The sequence below is a fragment of the Podarcis raffonei genome, chromosome 2 (assembly GCF_027172205.1).
Source record: "Podarcis raffonei isolate rPodRaf1 chromosome 2, rPodRaf1.pri, whole genome shotgun sequence".
NCBI lineage: Eukaryota > Metazoa > Chordata > Lepidosauria > Squamata > Lacertidae > Podarcis > Podarcis raffonei.
The window spans coordinates 126,039,946-126,055,110 of NC_070603.1; the positions used below are offsets into that span (position 1 = coordinate 126,039,946).

Genomic DNA, 15,165 nt, shown 5'->3' on the forward strand with positions numbered 1-15,165 from the left:
AAATCATTTAAATGCATGGAGTGTGGAAAGAGCTTCAGTCAAAGTGGACAACTTAGAGTTCATCAACGGACTCACACAGGGGAGAAACCATTTAAATGCATGGAATGTGGAAAGAGCTTCACTGAGAGTGGAACACTTAGAAACCATCAACGGAGTCACACAGGAGAGCAACCATTTAAATGTATGGAGTGTGGAAAGAGCTTCAGTCACAGTGGACACCTTAGAATTCATCAACGGAGTCACACAGGGGAGAAACCATTTAAATGCATGGAGTGTGGGAAGAGATTCACTGACAGTGGAACACTTAGAAACCATCAACGGAGTCACACAGGAGAGCAACCATTTAAATGTATGGAGTGTGGAAAGAGCTTCAGTCAAAGTGGACACCTTAGAAGACATCAACGGACTCACACAGGGGAGAAACCATTTAAATGCATGGAATGTGGAATGAGCTTCACTGAGAGTGGAACACTTAGAAACCATCAACGGACTCACACAGGGGAGAAACCGTTTCAATGCATGGAGTGCGGAAGGAGCTTCAGTAAGAGTGTACACCTTAGAAGACATCAACGGACTCACACAGGGGAGAAACCATTTAAATGTATGGAGTGTGGAAAGAGCTTCACTACTAGTGGAAGCCTCAAAATTCATCTACGGACTCACACGGGGGAGAAACCATTTAAATGCATGGAGTGTGGAAAGAGCTTCATTCAGAGTGGAGACCTTAGAAGACATCAGTGGACTCACACAGGCGAGAAACCATTTAAATGCATGGAGTGTGGAAAGATCTTCACCGACAGTGGAAGACTAACACTACATCAACCGACTCACACAGAGGAGAAATCATTTAAATGTATGGAGTGTGGAAAGAGCTTCAGTCAGAGTGGAGACCTTAGAAGACATCAACGGACTCACACGGGGGAGAAACCATTTAAATGCATGGAGTGTGGAAAGAGCTTCAGTCAGAGTGGAGGCCTTAGAAGACATCAACGGACTCACACGGGGGAGAAACCATTTAAATGCATGGAGTGTGGAAAGATCTTCAGTCAGAGTGGAGACCTTAGAATTCATCAACGGACGCACACGGGGAGAAACCATTTAAATGCATGGAATGTGGAAAGAGATTCACTGTGAGTGGAAAACTTAGAAGACATCAATGGATGCACACAGGGGAGAAACCATTTAAATGCATGGAATGTGGAAAGAGCTTCACTGAGAGTGGAAAACTTAGACTTCATCAACGGAGTCACATGGGGGAGAAATCATTTAAATGCATGGAGCGTGGAAAGAGTTTCAGTACAAGTGGAGTTCTTACAAAACATCAACAAACTCATACAGGGGAGCAACAATATAAGTCCTAGGGAAGTGGACAGAGGTTCAGTTGTAGTGGAAGTCTTACAAACCATCAAAAGACTTCGAGGGGTAAGAGCTGTAATAGTGGAAACACCTTCAGGCCATCAATTAACTCAAAGAAGAGAAAGGATTTAGACAGAAGGAGTGTTCATCCTGCTTTGGTTATTATGCAACACTTTTTAGAGTGTAGGACCTGTTTCTCTCCAAGTTGACACTTTTTTTTAAAATAGCTTTTATTTTGCTTAAACAGGTACATATAAATATAAACAGCCAAAAATTACAAAGGAAAATTCCTTAATAGTAATGAAAAAAAACTACAAAAACTACAAAAAATATTGAAGTACATGACACAGAACATAAGCAACTATGGGAAAGATAAAAGAAAAGAAAAAAGAAAAAATGAAGGGGAAATATGTGTGTGTCCTATGGGGCGAATGCAGGCTTTTTTTTGCGCACCGACCCCTCTTGCTCTCCAGGCGAGTCCAGGCTTCGCGGACCTCTCCGCAAGCAGCGGGAACGCTCACGCTGCTTGCGGAGAGTTGCCGGCATGCCGACGCCTGCGTGCGCTGAGATCAGTGCGTCCAGGCTTTGTGGACCTCCCCGCAAGCAGCGGGAGCGCTCACGCTGCTTGCAGAGAGTTGCCGGCATGCCGAAGCCTGCGCGCGCTGAGATCAGCGCATCCAGGCTTCACGGACCTCCCCGCAAGCAGCGGGAGCCAGCACTGGGCTGCCACGGCTTGCAGAGAGCTGCCTGTTTGGGGGCTGGGGTCAGGGGAAGCTCGGGCCTCCCCCGACCCAGCCCCACGCCTGGGGGGGAAATAATTCTAAACCTAGCCAGATCTTTCTTGCTGAGCCCTTGTCCCCTAAATAATTATTTAAACATTCCCATTCTTCTTTCACCAATTTTTTAGGTTTATCTCTTATTGCATCTGTCAGCTTTGCGAGCTCCAAGTACTCGCACAATTTGACTACCCATTCCTCTTTAGTGGGTATATTTTTATCTTTCCCGTGTTTTGCCACTATCCCTTGCTGCTGACGTTGCATACATAAATAGCCTAGTTTTGTTTTTGGGAATATTATCTGAAACCATTCCTAGTAAAAATTCTTCCAGTTTCTTGCTAAATGTAGTTTTTATCAATCTCTTTATCTCTTCATAAATCATGTTCCAAAATATTTGTATCTCTAGACAGGACCACCACATATGGTAGTATGTTCCTATCTGTTCCTTACATCGCCAGCACTTATTATTATTTGATTTATTTATTTTTGCAAGTTTTACAGGGGTCAGGTACCACCTATAGTACGTTTTCATAAGATTTTCCCTTATAAGGAGACAAGCCGTGAATTTTATATTTTTAGTCCATAATTCGTTCCAAATATTGGGTTTGATCGTATGTCCCAGGTCCCTCTCCCATTTTACTGTAATTTGTTTGATATCTTCCTCCTTTCTTTGCCAATTCAAAAGTAGTTTGTACATTTTAGAAAGTGTCTTTTGATTATTATATAAAATATCCTTCTCTAGATAGGATTTTTTTTGTCAAATCCTTTGGTTCTTTTATCCTTTTCAAGGGCGGCTTTTAATTGATAATACTCCAGCCAGGTTATTCCCTTCTGTTTCAATTCGCCTAGGTCCTTTATTTTCGGATCACTACTTGTTTCCTCTACTAAATCCTTATATGTTAGCCAATCGCTGTTCATATTCAGCCTGTGGACCGACATAGATTCCATTGGTGACAGCCACCATGGTGTTTTGGTTACTACTGATTTTTTACTCCTCTCCCATACTTCATATAATGCCCTTCTCACAATAGGATTTAAAAATCCTTTTTTTTTTTAATTATTGTCAGAGGCTCAGGAGCAGAAGAGCAGGGGAGAGAGCAAATAGAGAGCAGAGGAGAGGAATCAGAGGGGAGCGTAGGGGAATATGACAGTGGCCCGAGAGATTCCATGAGCTTCTCCAGCGAATCAGAAGATTCCCAGGAGGGGGCGCCTATGGTAAGGGCGAGGGGAGTCCCAGGGGGGAGGCTCCATAAACAAGGAACCAGAGGGGAGTCCCAAAGGAGTAGCGGAGGATCAGGACCAGTTCCCCCACCAGAGCACAGTGGGGGGGAAGAGTCACATGAGTCAGGACCAGCTTCTCCTCCAGCGGGGAGAGAAGATGAGTCAGGGGTAACCACGCCCCCATCGGGGAGTGGGGAAACGGAGGGAAGGCCAGGTCCAGCTAGCCTCCCCGAAAGAGGGAGCAGTGACACAAGTGTAACGGTCAGAAGGAAAGTGGGAGGCTGTGCGCGCGCGCCAAGTTCAAATGTGGAGGAGCGTGGGACAGCAGAAAACCCGGATTGGGAGCCAGGTCCTAAAGCCCGAAGGAGGGGGGAGAAGAGTCGGCGGACTCAGCGTCAGAAGAATCTAGGAGGGCTGAAACTCCGACTAGCAGGAGGACCCAGAGAAAGAAGGAACAGAGGAAGAGGTGGAGTAAGGCTAGAATCTTAAGCTGGTGTCAGGGGGGAGGAGATTCAGATGGGACTTCTACGGTCTAAGGCATAGACGTAGCGTTGTGCGCTGCGCGTGTGGAAATGAAACTGAACTTCAATAAATACTTTTTTACTTGAGGAAGAAGCAGCGTTGGTCTTGTGTGAGCTGGGACCTTGGGCAGCGCTGACAATTATGTTTATTAAAATTTTCAAAAAAGAATACAAAGGAAAACAGAAAAGAGAAAAAGAAAAAAAGGAAAAAGAAGAGAAAAAGAAAAACGGCAGTTTAAAAAGTTTACCGTAATTACATTCCATACCCAATTTCCTTGACTTCCCCACACCTTTGTGAGATTTAACTTTGTTATAGCCTATGTAGCCATGCCACCCGTACACAATATCCCATCCCTCCAGATCTAGGACTTCCGTGTTTTTAATTAATATCCATTCCTTAATCCATGGCCAGCACACTGCCTCAAAGTACAGTTTAAGGTCAGGGACCGTGAAGCCTCCTTTTTCCTTCAACTCTCTTAGTAGCTTAAATTTTATGCGTGGTTTTTCCCCTTGCCAAATAAACTTGGCAAGGTCTTTCTGCCAATCCTTAAAACACGTTACGCCTCTAATTATAGGTATTGTTTGGAACATAAAAATCATCTTTGGCAATACCATCATTTTAACTGTGGATATTCTCCCCCACAGGGACAAATTGAATTTTCCCCAAGTCTCTAATTCTTTTTTTATTTCCTTCCACTTCTTCTCATAAGTGTCCTTATATAAGTTTATATACTTTCGTTCACATCAATAACAGGAAATCAATCTTAAACGCATGCAGCGTATGTGAGCTTTTGTTGTTTGCATGTAATGTTGTCTAGACATGTATTTAAATAATGAAGGTAACATTTCACAATAGTAAGTAGAATATAATATTTAATGTGAATCTGTAGTGTTGCTTCTGAATGAGGAGTGAGCTGGTTTTGGTGTTTGGTGGAGGGAGCTGGAAATGTTTGTATCTGGGAATGGAGAGTTGCTCAAAGTGGAGCTGAGACTGGTGGTGTTGCTTTGGAAGCAGAGTTAGACTAATATTATAGGAACAGCAGCATAACTCCCATTGTTATAGTTGCAATAGTGGAACCATGAAGACACAGAAAGATTGAAAGCACCTACTTATATGCCAATGGGACACGGGTGGCGCTGTGGGTAAAAGCCTCAGCACCTAGGGCTTGCCGATCGAAAGGTCGGCGGTTCAAATCCCCGCGGCGGGGTGCGCTCCCGTTGTTCGGTCCCAGCGCCTGCCAACCTAGCTGTTCGAAAGCACCCCCGAGTGCAAGTAGATAAATAGGGACCGCTTACTAGCGGGAAGGTAAACGGCGTTTCCGTGTGCGGCTCTGACTCGCCAGAGCAGCGATATCACGCTAGCCACGTGACCCGGAAGTGTCTCCGGACAGCGCTGGCCCCCGGCCTCTTGAGTGAGATGGGCGCACAACCCTATGGTCTGTCAAGACTGGCCCGTACGGGCAGGGGTACCTTTACCTTTACTTATATGCCGAAGGTAATCTTGAAACCCTGATCTATTCTTTTGATTTATAGATGCATTATGTCAGATATAATGTGTATAGATATATTTGGTGGCAGGAGAAATAAAAGGGGCATTGCCTGGCAGAACCAGGAAAGGCTCTGTTCCCAGCTGCATGTCTTGCTTGAGGAGGGAAGGGGGCACAGGCAAGAAGGGGCCGTACCAGAGCATCTCAGAGCAATGTTGGGAGGGGGGCACACGGTGACGCAAGTGTGTGTAGAATGCTATCCCCAAAATGACGCAGGCGAGAAATAATATGGATGAGTATAATGTGGAAGGAGGTTCCGGTAGGTCCCAAACCCAGAGTGCTAAGGGTCAGCTTCCTCCAATTCCACCAGCTGCCCCAAGGCACGATCCACCTCTGGGCCCTGAGGGTGGAAAGCCTCCTTGCAATTTTGCAACTGGACATGATCCGAGGGAGTCCTCCTGCCAGCAGAGCACAATGCATACTATTGATGTAATTATCTTATTGTTGCTGTTGCCATCATGGACTGGCTGGATGCAGAGAAGGGGGGGGGAGACCCTTCTTTTTGCTCTCCTAAATCTTCCACCATTCCTGCTTCACTGGATTCCATGAGTTCTATTTTTATTGGGGGGGGGGCTTTTCTCTATCCTCTTTCTCCATTCTATCTGACATGTCCTTCCTTCCTCGTCTTCTCTCCAAACGGAAAGGTCCCAGATACTGAACTGTGCACAGTACTCCAAATGTGTTCACACCATAGATCTCCGTAAATAATTTCCATTCCTCCTTAAGGAGCAGATATGGGTTTGTTATGTGTCACATGTCGGTTTACATTCCAGCACAGTATGCTGGGAACTTCCGTTGTGTGTATAGCTTTTGCTTTTCTCTGTCTCTCTGAGAATACAAAGAGAGAGACGGAATGTTTCTTTGTCCTGATTTATGATTAATAAATCCATAGTTGTAGTATGCTTCCACAAGCCTCACGCCTATTCTGTGTCCGCAGTTCGCTCTGGTGATATAGTGTGCCCTGGCTTCGAAGCCTGGGTCGCTGATTTACATCGGAGTAGAGGCTGATGGGTCTTCGCAGCGGGACGGCTGGAAGGAGATGACCCACCTGGGGCTAGCCAGCTGGCCTTGCGACCCTCTGCATGCCAACAAAATCTGCACTACAACCATTAGGAGAGTGGCAGGTGTGTTTTCAATCGGTTCCCTAAACATCCCCAGCGTGAGATTTGCAGTTTCCCGAGCCAGTGCACACAGGGTCAACAATTTCCCAGAGTTACCTAACATGACCCCAAGGTCTCACTCCTGGTCCCTCACCTCCTCCTCAAACAGATTCCTCACTGGCCTTGCAGACAACTTCATTGTCCAGAAAGTGGGAGAAGCAACAAGAGGAACAGCCATTTTAGATCTGGTCCTAACCAATGTTGATGACCTGGTTAGTGGGGTAGAAGTGGAAGGATCTTTAGGCGCGAGTGATCATGCTCTTCTGAAGTTTACTATACAGCGGAAAGGAGCAGCCAAGCATACTAAGACTCAATTTCTCGACTTTAAGAAAGCCGACTTCATAAAACTTAGGAAAGTGCTGGGTGAGATCCCATGGACAGTAATACTAAAAGGAAAGGGAGTTCGTGATGGCTGGGAGTTTGTTAAAGAGGGAGATAGTAAAAGCACAACTTCAGGCAATACCAATGAGACGGAAACATGGAAGGTGCCTAAAGAAGCCAGGGTGGCTATCTAAAGAACTTTTAACTGAGTTAAGATTAAAAAAGGATGTGTACAAAAAATGGAAAAGGGGGGAAACCACCAAAGAGGAATTCAAACAAATAGCCAGCACGTGTAGACACAAAGTCAGAAAAGCTAAAGCACAGAATGAACTCAGGCTTGCTAGAGAGGTTAAAAGCAACAAAAAAGGCTTTTATGGGTATGTTCGTAGCAAAAGGAAGAACAAAGAAACAGTGGGGTCACTCAGAGGAGAAGATGGTGAAATGCAAACAGAGGACACAGAAAGGGCTGAACTCCTCAATGACTTCTTTGCCTCAGTCTTCTCCGATAAAGAAAACAATGCCCGACCTGAAGAATTTAGAGCAAATGATTCAGCAGAGGAAACACAGCCCAGAATAACTAAGGAGATAGTACAAGAATACTTGGCTAGTCTAGATGTATTCAAGTCTCCAGGGCCAGATCTAATAGTATTAAAAGAACTGGCAGATGTGATTTCAGAACCACTGGCAGTCATCTTTGAGAATTCCTGGAAAACAGGCGAAGTCCCGGCAGACTGGAGGAGGGCAAATGTTGTCCCTATTTTCAAAAAGGGGAAAAGAGAGGACCCAAATAATTACCGCCCAGTCAGTCTGACATCAATACCAGGGAAGATTCTGGAGCAGATCATTAAGCAAACAGTCTGTGAGCACCTAGAAAGGAATGCTGTGATCACCAATAGTTAGCATGGATTTCTGAAAAATAAGTCATGTCAGACTAACCTGATCTCGTTTTTTGACAGAATTACAAGCCTGGTAGATGAAGGGAATGCAGTGGATGTAGCCTACCTTGATTTCAGCAAGGCATTTGACAAGGTGCCCCATGATATTCTTGTAAAGAAGCTGGTAAAATGCGATCTTGACTATGCAACCACTCAGTGGATTTGTAACTGGCTGACTGACTGAACCCAAAGGGTGCTCATCAATGGTTCCTCTTCATCCTGGAGAAGAGTGACTAGTGGGGTGCCACAGGGTTCTGTCTTGGGCCCGGACTTATTCAACATCTTTATCAATGACTTGGATGATGGACTCAAGGGCATCCTGATCAAATTTGCAGATGACACCAAACTGGGAGGGGTGGCTAACACCCCAGAGGACAGGATCACACTTCAAAATGACCTTGACAGATTAGAGAACTGGGCCAAAACAAACAAGATGAATTTTAACAGGGAGAAATGTAAAGTATTGCACTTGGGCAAAAAAAATGAGAGGCACAAATACAAGATGGGGGACACCTGGCTTGAGAGTAGTACATGTGAAAAGGATCTAGGAGTCTTGGTTGACCACAAACTTGACATAAGCCAACAGTGTGACGCGGCAGCTAAAAAAGCCAATGCAATTCTGGGCTGCATCAATAGGAGTATAGCATCTAGATCAAGGGAAGTAATAGTGCCACTGTATTCTGCTCTGGTCAGACCTCACCTGGAGTACTGTGTCCAGTTCTGGGCATCACAGTTCAAGAAGGACACTGACAAACTGGAACGTGTCCAGAGGAGGGCAACCAAAATGGTCAAAGGTCTGGAAACGATGCCTTATGAGGAACGGCTAAGGGAGCTGGGCATGTTTAGCCTGGAGAAGAGGAGGTTAAGGGGTGATATGATAGCCATGTTCAAATGTATAAAAGGATGTCACATAGAGGAGGGAGAAAGGTTGTTTTCTGCTGCTCCAGAGAAGCGGACACGGAGCAATGGATCCAAACTACAAGAAAGAAGATTCCACCTAAACATTAGGAAGAACTTCCTGACAGTAAGAGCTGTTTGACAGTGGAATTTGCTGCCAAGGAGTGTGGTGGAGTCTCCTCCTTTGGAGGTTTTTAAGCAGAGGCTTGACAACCATATGTCAGGAGTGCTCTGATGGTGTTTCCTGCTTGGCAGGGGGTTGGACTCGATGGCCCTTGTGGTCTCTTCCAACTCTATGATTCTATGATTCAATCTGGCCAGTCCCCACGCAAAAGAATAAATGGAAACGTATCAAAAAGGGCAGCATTTGGAAACCACTCTGGGTCCTTTGGCCTCCTGCTGGCAGAACTGCCTGAACTGCTGGCTCCGCACATGGGAGCAGAGTAGGACTTACTTCCGAGTAAGCAGGCATCGGATGGAAAATTGTGTATCAATAAGGCTTTTGGCCGTGAATTTATACCTACAGCTAAAAGGAAAAAAGAGAGGAGGTTCTTTATGCAGGCCCCAAACTAGACCCCAAGCAGCTATTTAAGGGCAGTGAGGGAAGAATTATTAGTTTGGAAGTGACATTGGCAGGAAGAACAGTCCTGGTGGAAGAATTATACACAGCAAATGGGAAGAAAACAGACTTTTACATACTGTATGGGATGCAGGCAGTGGTGAGGGGCTTTTTATACAGCCTTCTTTCTAAAGAAGCAGAGAGAAGCTCCAAAAGCAAGATATATGAGCAGAAATCAGGGCGAATGAGAATAAATCCACTAATAAAGCAGGGAGCCCGGGGAATCTGCCTCCTCGGCGCCTGAAACTGAGGCGAGGCTCAGATTTCGAAGGGCGGGAAGTTGGGAAAAGGCGGGAAAAGTCGTTGAGGGGAAGAAGCAGCGGGGGGAGGGGCTCCTCCTCTCTTGTCCCTCAGAGACACACAGAGACACGACGGCGACCCTCTTGGGAGGGGAGCAGAAAGGGGTCTCTCTCTCTCCCCCTCACAACCCCATTGCACTCCTCTCATGGCGGAAGGGGACCCCACCCTCTCCCTGCCTGGCGAGGGGGCAGCCGGGCCAAGGGGGTCTCTGGGCGCAGGAGAGCCTGTGGGGAGGAGGGGGGAGAGGAAAGGAAGCGCCCCTTCTCTCTCAGGCAGCCCCATGTCTCTTCCCACCCCCAGGGGCTGGGTCCATCTCTGTGCTTCACAGAGGACACCCCCCCTGGGCTGGGGGGGGAGGGACCCCCCTTGGCTTCCCTGGCTCAGCCCCTCCCCCACTCTCCTGACCCACAGGGGGAGGGGCAGCCCTTCCCTACTTCTCATTTATCCTCTTCCCTCCCAACCTCCCTGTTTGCAGATTGAAAACCACGTCCTTCTCTCCCCGCAAACTCAGGTCACCCCCAGATATGATGCCCCCCCGCAGCCATCTCGCCCCCCTGCTGTGGGGAGGAGGAAGGAGGGGGGCCAGGTCCCCATGGAGCCCCCAGAGGCAGCGCCGTCTCGTCCTCTTCCCATCCCAACACAGGGAGAGGCTGCTCTATGGACGTAGCTCTAGGGGCAAGCGCATCACAAAAGGAGCCGGATGTGTCGCTGGGAAATGCGCCGGAAGTTTCCAGCCGGAAAAGGAGAGGGGCGTCGCTCAAGAGCCCCCGTCGCCGCCGCCCTTTCTATTGCAGACAAGGAAAGCGGACTAATCCGGAGCCAGGGAGGCGGAGGACCCAGAGGTAAAGAGGGGGGGGAAATAGAGGGGAGGACAAAGAGACCCCCCCGTAAGGAAAGCGCCCTCCCTGGGGCCCGTCGACAGGGGCCCCGATCCAGGCCCCGACCCAGGTGGGAAGGGGGGACCCAACACCTGCAGGGCTGGCCTTGCAAGATCTCCTGGGCAGCAGCAGCATCGCCAGACTCCCCTTTCTCTTTCCTGGGGGGCCGAGAGATGCTCAGCTGCCCTGCCCCCCCGGGACGCCTTGGCGGGAAGGGGAATGAGGACCCCAAGCAGGGCTGGGGGTGGGGCTGAGGTCCCCCATTCTCCCGGCTTCCCCCTGGCAGGAATCCCTGGGGTCGTGGGGCCCCTGGCTGGGTCCCCAAGAGACCAGCTGAGTTTGTTCTGGGGATAAGCTTTCGTGTGCATGCACACTACTTCAGATTGGACAGTTTTCTACCTGAAATTTGGGAAACACTTTCTCTTTCCTCTCAATAATATCTCTTTCAAACTGAACTTTCAGTCAAAAAACCTCTCCCTTCATCTTGTCCAAACAAGATGATTTGATGGTATTGAAACCAATCCGCCACCACACCTCACACCTCATCCTGTTTATTCAGTTTTATTTCTTCTTCCAAAAAGTCCAAAAGATCTCTGTAAGTTGCCCATTGCTTCTTCCGTATTGCATTTTTAAAAAAGCTGTTGCTTTTGTGGGTGGAAGCCAAAGAGGTGTTTTTCTTTCCAGCAGATTATTATATTTATCCCATACTGTAAAAAAGATTTTCTGAATAACCTGATTCATAGAGCTCTTGTTTTTGTAGTTTTATCATGCTATAAATAAGCGTGCCAACCAAACATATTCTTACGACCTTTGTTATAAGACAAAACCTGCTCCTTTTCCCTTGTGGGGTATCCAAGAGCCCATATAGTCCTTACGTGGGTTCCATATTGGTAGGAGAAAATAACAGAGGCCAACCAGATAATATTGAGAAGCAAAGCGGCTAGTAAGCCTGATCTTTATTGCAACAGTGTCCCCCCCTCACCACAACCAGGAGGGAGGTGTGCAAGGCCTTATATAGTCTTTTGAAATTGCCCACCCAAGACCACCCCCCAAATATCGTACAGAAGGAGACTGTCTAGAGCAGGAATACATCACAGGAGGCAGTCTACAGCAGAAAACAGTCCTGTATACCTGAAGGAGCGTCTCCACCTCCATCGTTCAACCTGGACACTGAGATCCAGCGCCGAGGGCCTTCTGGCGGTTCCCTCATTGTGAGAAGTGAGGTTACAGGAACCAGACAGAGGGCCTTCTGGGTGGTGGCGCTTTCCCTGTGGAATGCCCTCCCATCACAGGTCAAGGAAATAAGCAGCTATCTTATTTTTAAAAGACATCTGAAGGCAGCCTTGTTTAGGGAACTTTTAAATATTTAATGCTGTATTGTCTTTAACACTCAATTGGGAGCCGCCCAGAGTGGCTGGGGAAACTCTGCCAGATGGGCAGGGTATAAATAATAAATTATTATTACTATTACTATTATCATTATTATTAGTCTGTGGTGCTCAATGTTTAGGTATAGTAAATATTAGGATTTAATTAGAACTTGTGTGTTATAGCGGGGATATGTTATAAGATAGTCTCAGTGTATTTTAGAAGGTATAGGAAGGTATAGGAAAGGGTGCACCTGCTTCTGAGCATCAGAAATGAGCATGGAAAGAGTTGATATCATAAAACTACCGGAATCTGCCCCCACCCTCTGTAACAAGCAGCTGTAGTTCTTTTGGGATTTAATATCAGCTCATGAAAAGTTGGGCACACGACCCAGAAAGCTGCCTGGCTCCCTCCGTCTGAAGGCGGAGATATGCACCACACGCCATAGTCGAATTCGGCTGGACTTGCCATGGGAACGCAGAAGGGGCAAGCAAGGAAGGGGGAGACGGCCAAAGAAACCTGCTCTCCCACAAGTGCCCCCCCTGCCAATTCCGTAACATTAGCAAAGCCCAAGTTCAAACCCCAGCCCCTATTTAAAAGAGGCCCCCGTAAGGACGGCACTGGACTGCCCTTTACGGTTGCCGTAAGTTACTCTCTAGGGACGTGGGTGGCACTGCGGGTTAAACCACAGAGCCTAGGGCTTGCTGATTAGAAGGTTTTAATCCCCGTGACGGGGTGAGCTCCCGTTGCTCGGTCCCTGCTCCTGCCAACCTAGCTGTTCGAAAGCAGTTCAAAGTGCAAGTAGATAAATAGGTACCACTCCAGCGGGAAGGTAAACGGCGTTTCCGTGCGCTGCTCTGGTTCGCCAGAAGCACCTTAGTGCTGCTGGCCACATGACCCAGAAGCTGTACGACGGCTCCCTCGGCCAATAAAGCGAGATGAGCGCCGCAACCCCAGAGTCGGCCATGACTGGACCTAATGGTCAGGGGTCCCATTAGCTTTAACTTACTCTCTAAGTCCCAAAAGTGTGTAGCAACTCCAGTCTACTTTACAGGGCTGTTGTAACAGGGACACCCTACGCCGCGGCCCTGCCTCCCCCCCCCCCCCCGTCGGGAAATGGGTGTGAAACTGACCGGACCCCCCCTCTCCCAGCAAGGGATTAAAAGGGATGAAGGGGGAATGTCACCTTCCTGCCCCGGAGGGCTTTTTCGGAGGTGGGGGTGGGTCTCTTTCCCTGCTGTCTCCGGGGATTGAACCTGGGACCTTCTCAGGAAAGAATCAAGAAAACGGAGCTTGTTTGGAAGGAGAAGTTGTCTGTCCTGGGAGGGAGGGGCCACTCATTCCTCCCCTCCCCGGGTCAGTGAGCTCTGCTTCCTAGAGAGGCAGGGAGGTTTGGAGGGGGCCAAGGGGGGAGGGGAGGGGCCTGATCCACATTCCCAGAAGAGGAGCAGCTCTGCTGAGGAGGAGGGAAAAGAGGTGCGAAATATATCTATATATTGGGGGGGGGGAGACTGGGGAGTCCATGGAAGGGTTAATGGGGGCGAGAGAGGCCGGGATGGAGACCTCCCCCCCTCCAGTCTCCCTCCTGGGATGGGGAGAGATTTGGCAGGAAGCCTGAGCCGGCCAGGGGGGCCTCTGGGGAAAGGGGACCCTCGGGAGCGGAGGGAGGAAGGGGAAAAAGTGTGTCCCCCCCAGATAAGACTCCCATCATCCCTGGCCAGGGAATATGAAACTGATTTGAAGATTGGTTTCTTCTTTACACATTATTATTATTATTATTATTATTATTATTATTATTATTATTATTATTTTACATTCAGGTAGACACACCACTGGTTTCATCTTCTTTCTTTTCTTTCCCACAATGGATGTGTGTTGTTGTTTAGTCGTTTAGTCGTGTCCGACTCTTCGTGACCGCCTGGACCAGAGCACGCCAGGCACTCCTGTCTTCCACTGCCTCCCGCACTTTGGTCAGACTCATGTTTGTAGCTTCGAGAACACTATCCAACCATCTCGTCCTCTGTCGTCCCCTTCTCCTTGTGCCCTCCATCTTTCCCAACATCAGGGTCTTTTCCAGGGAGTCTTCTCTTCTCATGAGGTGCCAAAGTACTGGAGCCTCAGCTTCATAATCTGTCCTTCCAGTGAGCACTCAGGGCTGATTTCCTTCAGAATGGAGAGGTTTGATCTTCTTGCAGTCCATGGGACTCTCAAGAGTCTCCTCCAGCACCATAATTCAAAAGCATCCATTCTTCGGCGATCAGCCTTCTTTATGGTCCAGCTGTCACTTCCATACATCACTACTGGGAAAACCATAGCTTTAACTATACGGACCTTTGTTGGCAAGGTGATGTCTCTGCTTTTTAAGATGCTGTCTAGGTTTGCCATCGCCTTTCTCCCAAGGAGCAGGCATCTTTTAATTTCGTGGCTGCTGTCACCATCTGCAGTGATCATGGAGCCCAAGAAAGTAAAATCTCTCACTGCCTCCATTTCTTCCCCTTCTATTTGCCAGGAGGTGATGGGACCAGTGGCCATGATCTTCGTTTTTTTGATGTTGAGCTTCAGACCATATTTTGCACTCTCCTCTTTCACCCTCAATAAAAGGTTCTTTAATTCCTCCTCACTTTCTGCCATCAAGGTTGTGTCATCTGCATATCTGAGGTTGTTGATATTTCTTCTGGAGATCTTAATTCCGGCTTGGGATTCATCCAGCCCACCTTTCGCATGATGAATTCTGCATATAAGTTAAATAAGCAGGGAGACAATTTACAGCCTTGCCGTACTCCTTTCCCAATTTTGAACCAATCAGTTCTTCCATATCCAGTTCTAACTGTAGCTTCTTGTCCCACGTAGAGATTTCTCAGGAGACAGATGAGGTGATCAGGCACTCCCATTTCTTTAAGAACTTGCCATAGTTTGCTGTGGTCGACACAGTCAAAGGCTTTTGCATAGTCAATGAAGCAGAAGTAGATGTCTTTCTGGAACTCTCTAGCTTTCTCCATAATCCAGCGCATGTTTGCAAGTTGGTCTCTGGTTCCTTTGCCTCTTCTAAATCCAGCTTGCACTTCTGGGAGTTCTCGATCCACATACTGCTTGAGCCTTCCTTGTAGAATTTTAAGCATAACCTTGCTAGCGTGTGAAATGAGTGCAATTGTGCGGTAGTTGGAGCATTCTTTGGCACTGCCCTTCTTTGGGATTGGGATGTAGACTGATCTTCTCCAATCCTCTGGCCACTGCTGAGTTTTCCAAACTTGCTGCCATATTGAGTG

At 47.7% G+C, this 15,165-nt stretch overlaps 2 protein-coding genes across 8 annotated transcripts in view; both read left to right on the top strand.

Moving 5' to 3' along the window:
- Positions 1-1,757, top strand: part of LOC128409530 (zinc finger protein 91-like) — a 35,178-nt gene extending 33,421 nt beyond the window's left edge. The window contains exon 2 of the mRNA XM_053380067.1: positions 220-1,757. Coding sequence (XP_053236042.1) covers positions 220-1,134 — 915 coding nt within the window. The 3' untranslated portion in view covers positions 1,135-1,757. The remainder of the gene's footprint in view (positions 1-219) is intronic.
- Positions 1-15,165, top strand: part of LOC128409551 (zinc finger protein 664-like) — a 49,446-nt gene that overhangs the window by 28,154 nt on the left and 6,127 nt on the right. For 2 of the 7 annotated variants that reach the window (XM_053380135.1, XM_053380138.1), the window contains exon 2: positions 10,418-10,495. The exons of the other annotated variants lie outside the window; for them this stretch is intronic. The gene's annotated coding sequence lies outside the window, so the exon portion shown is untranslated. The remainder of the gene's footprint in view (positions 1-10,417; positions 10,496-15,165) is intronic. 7 annotated transcript variants of the gene reach the window in all.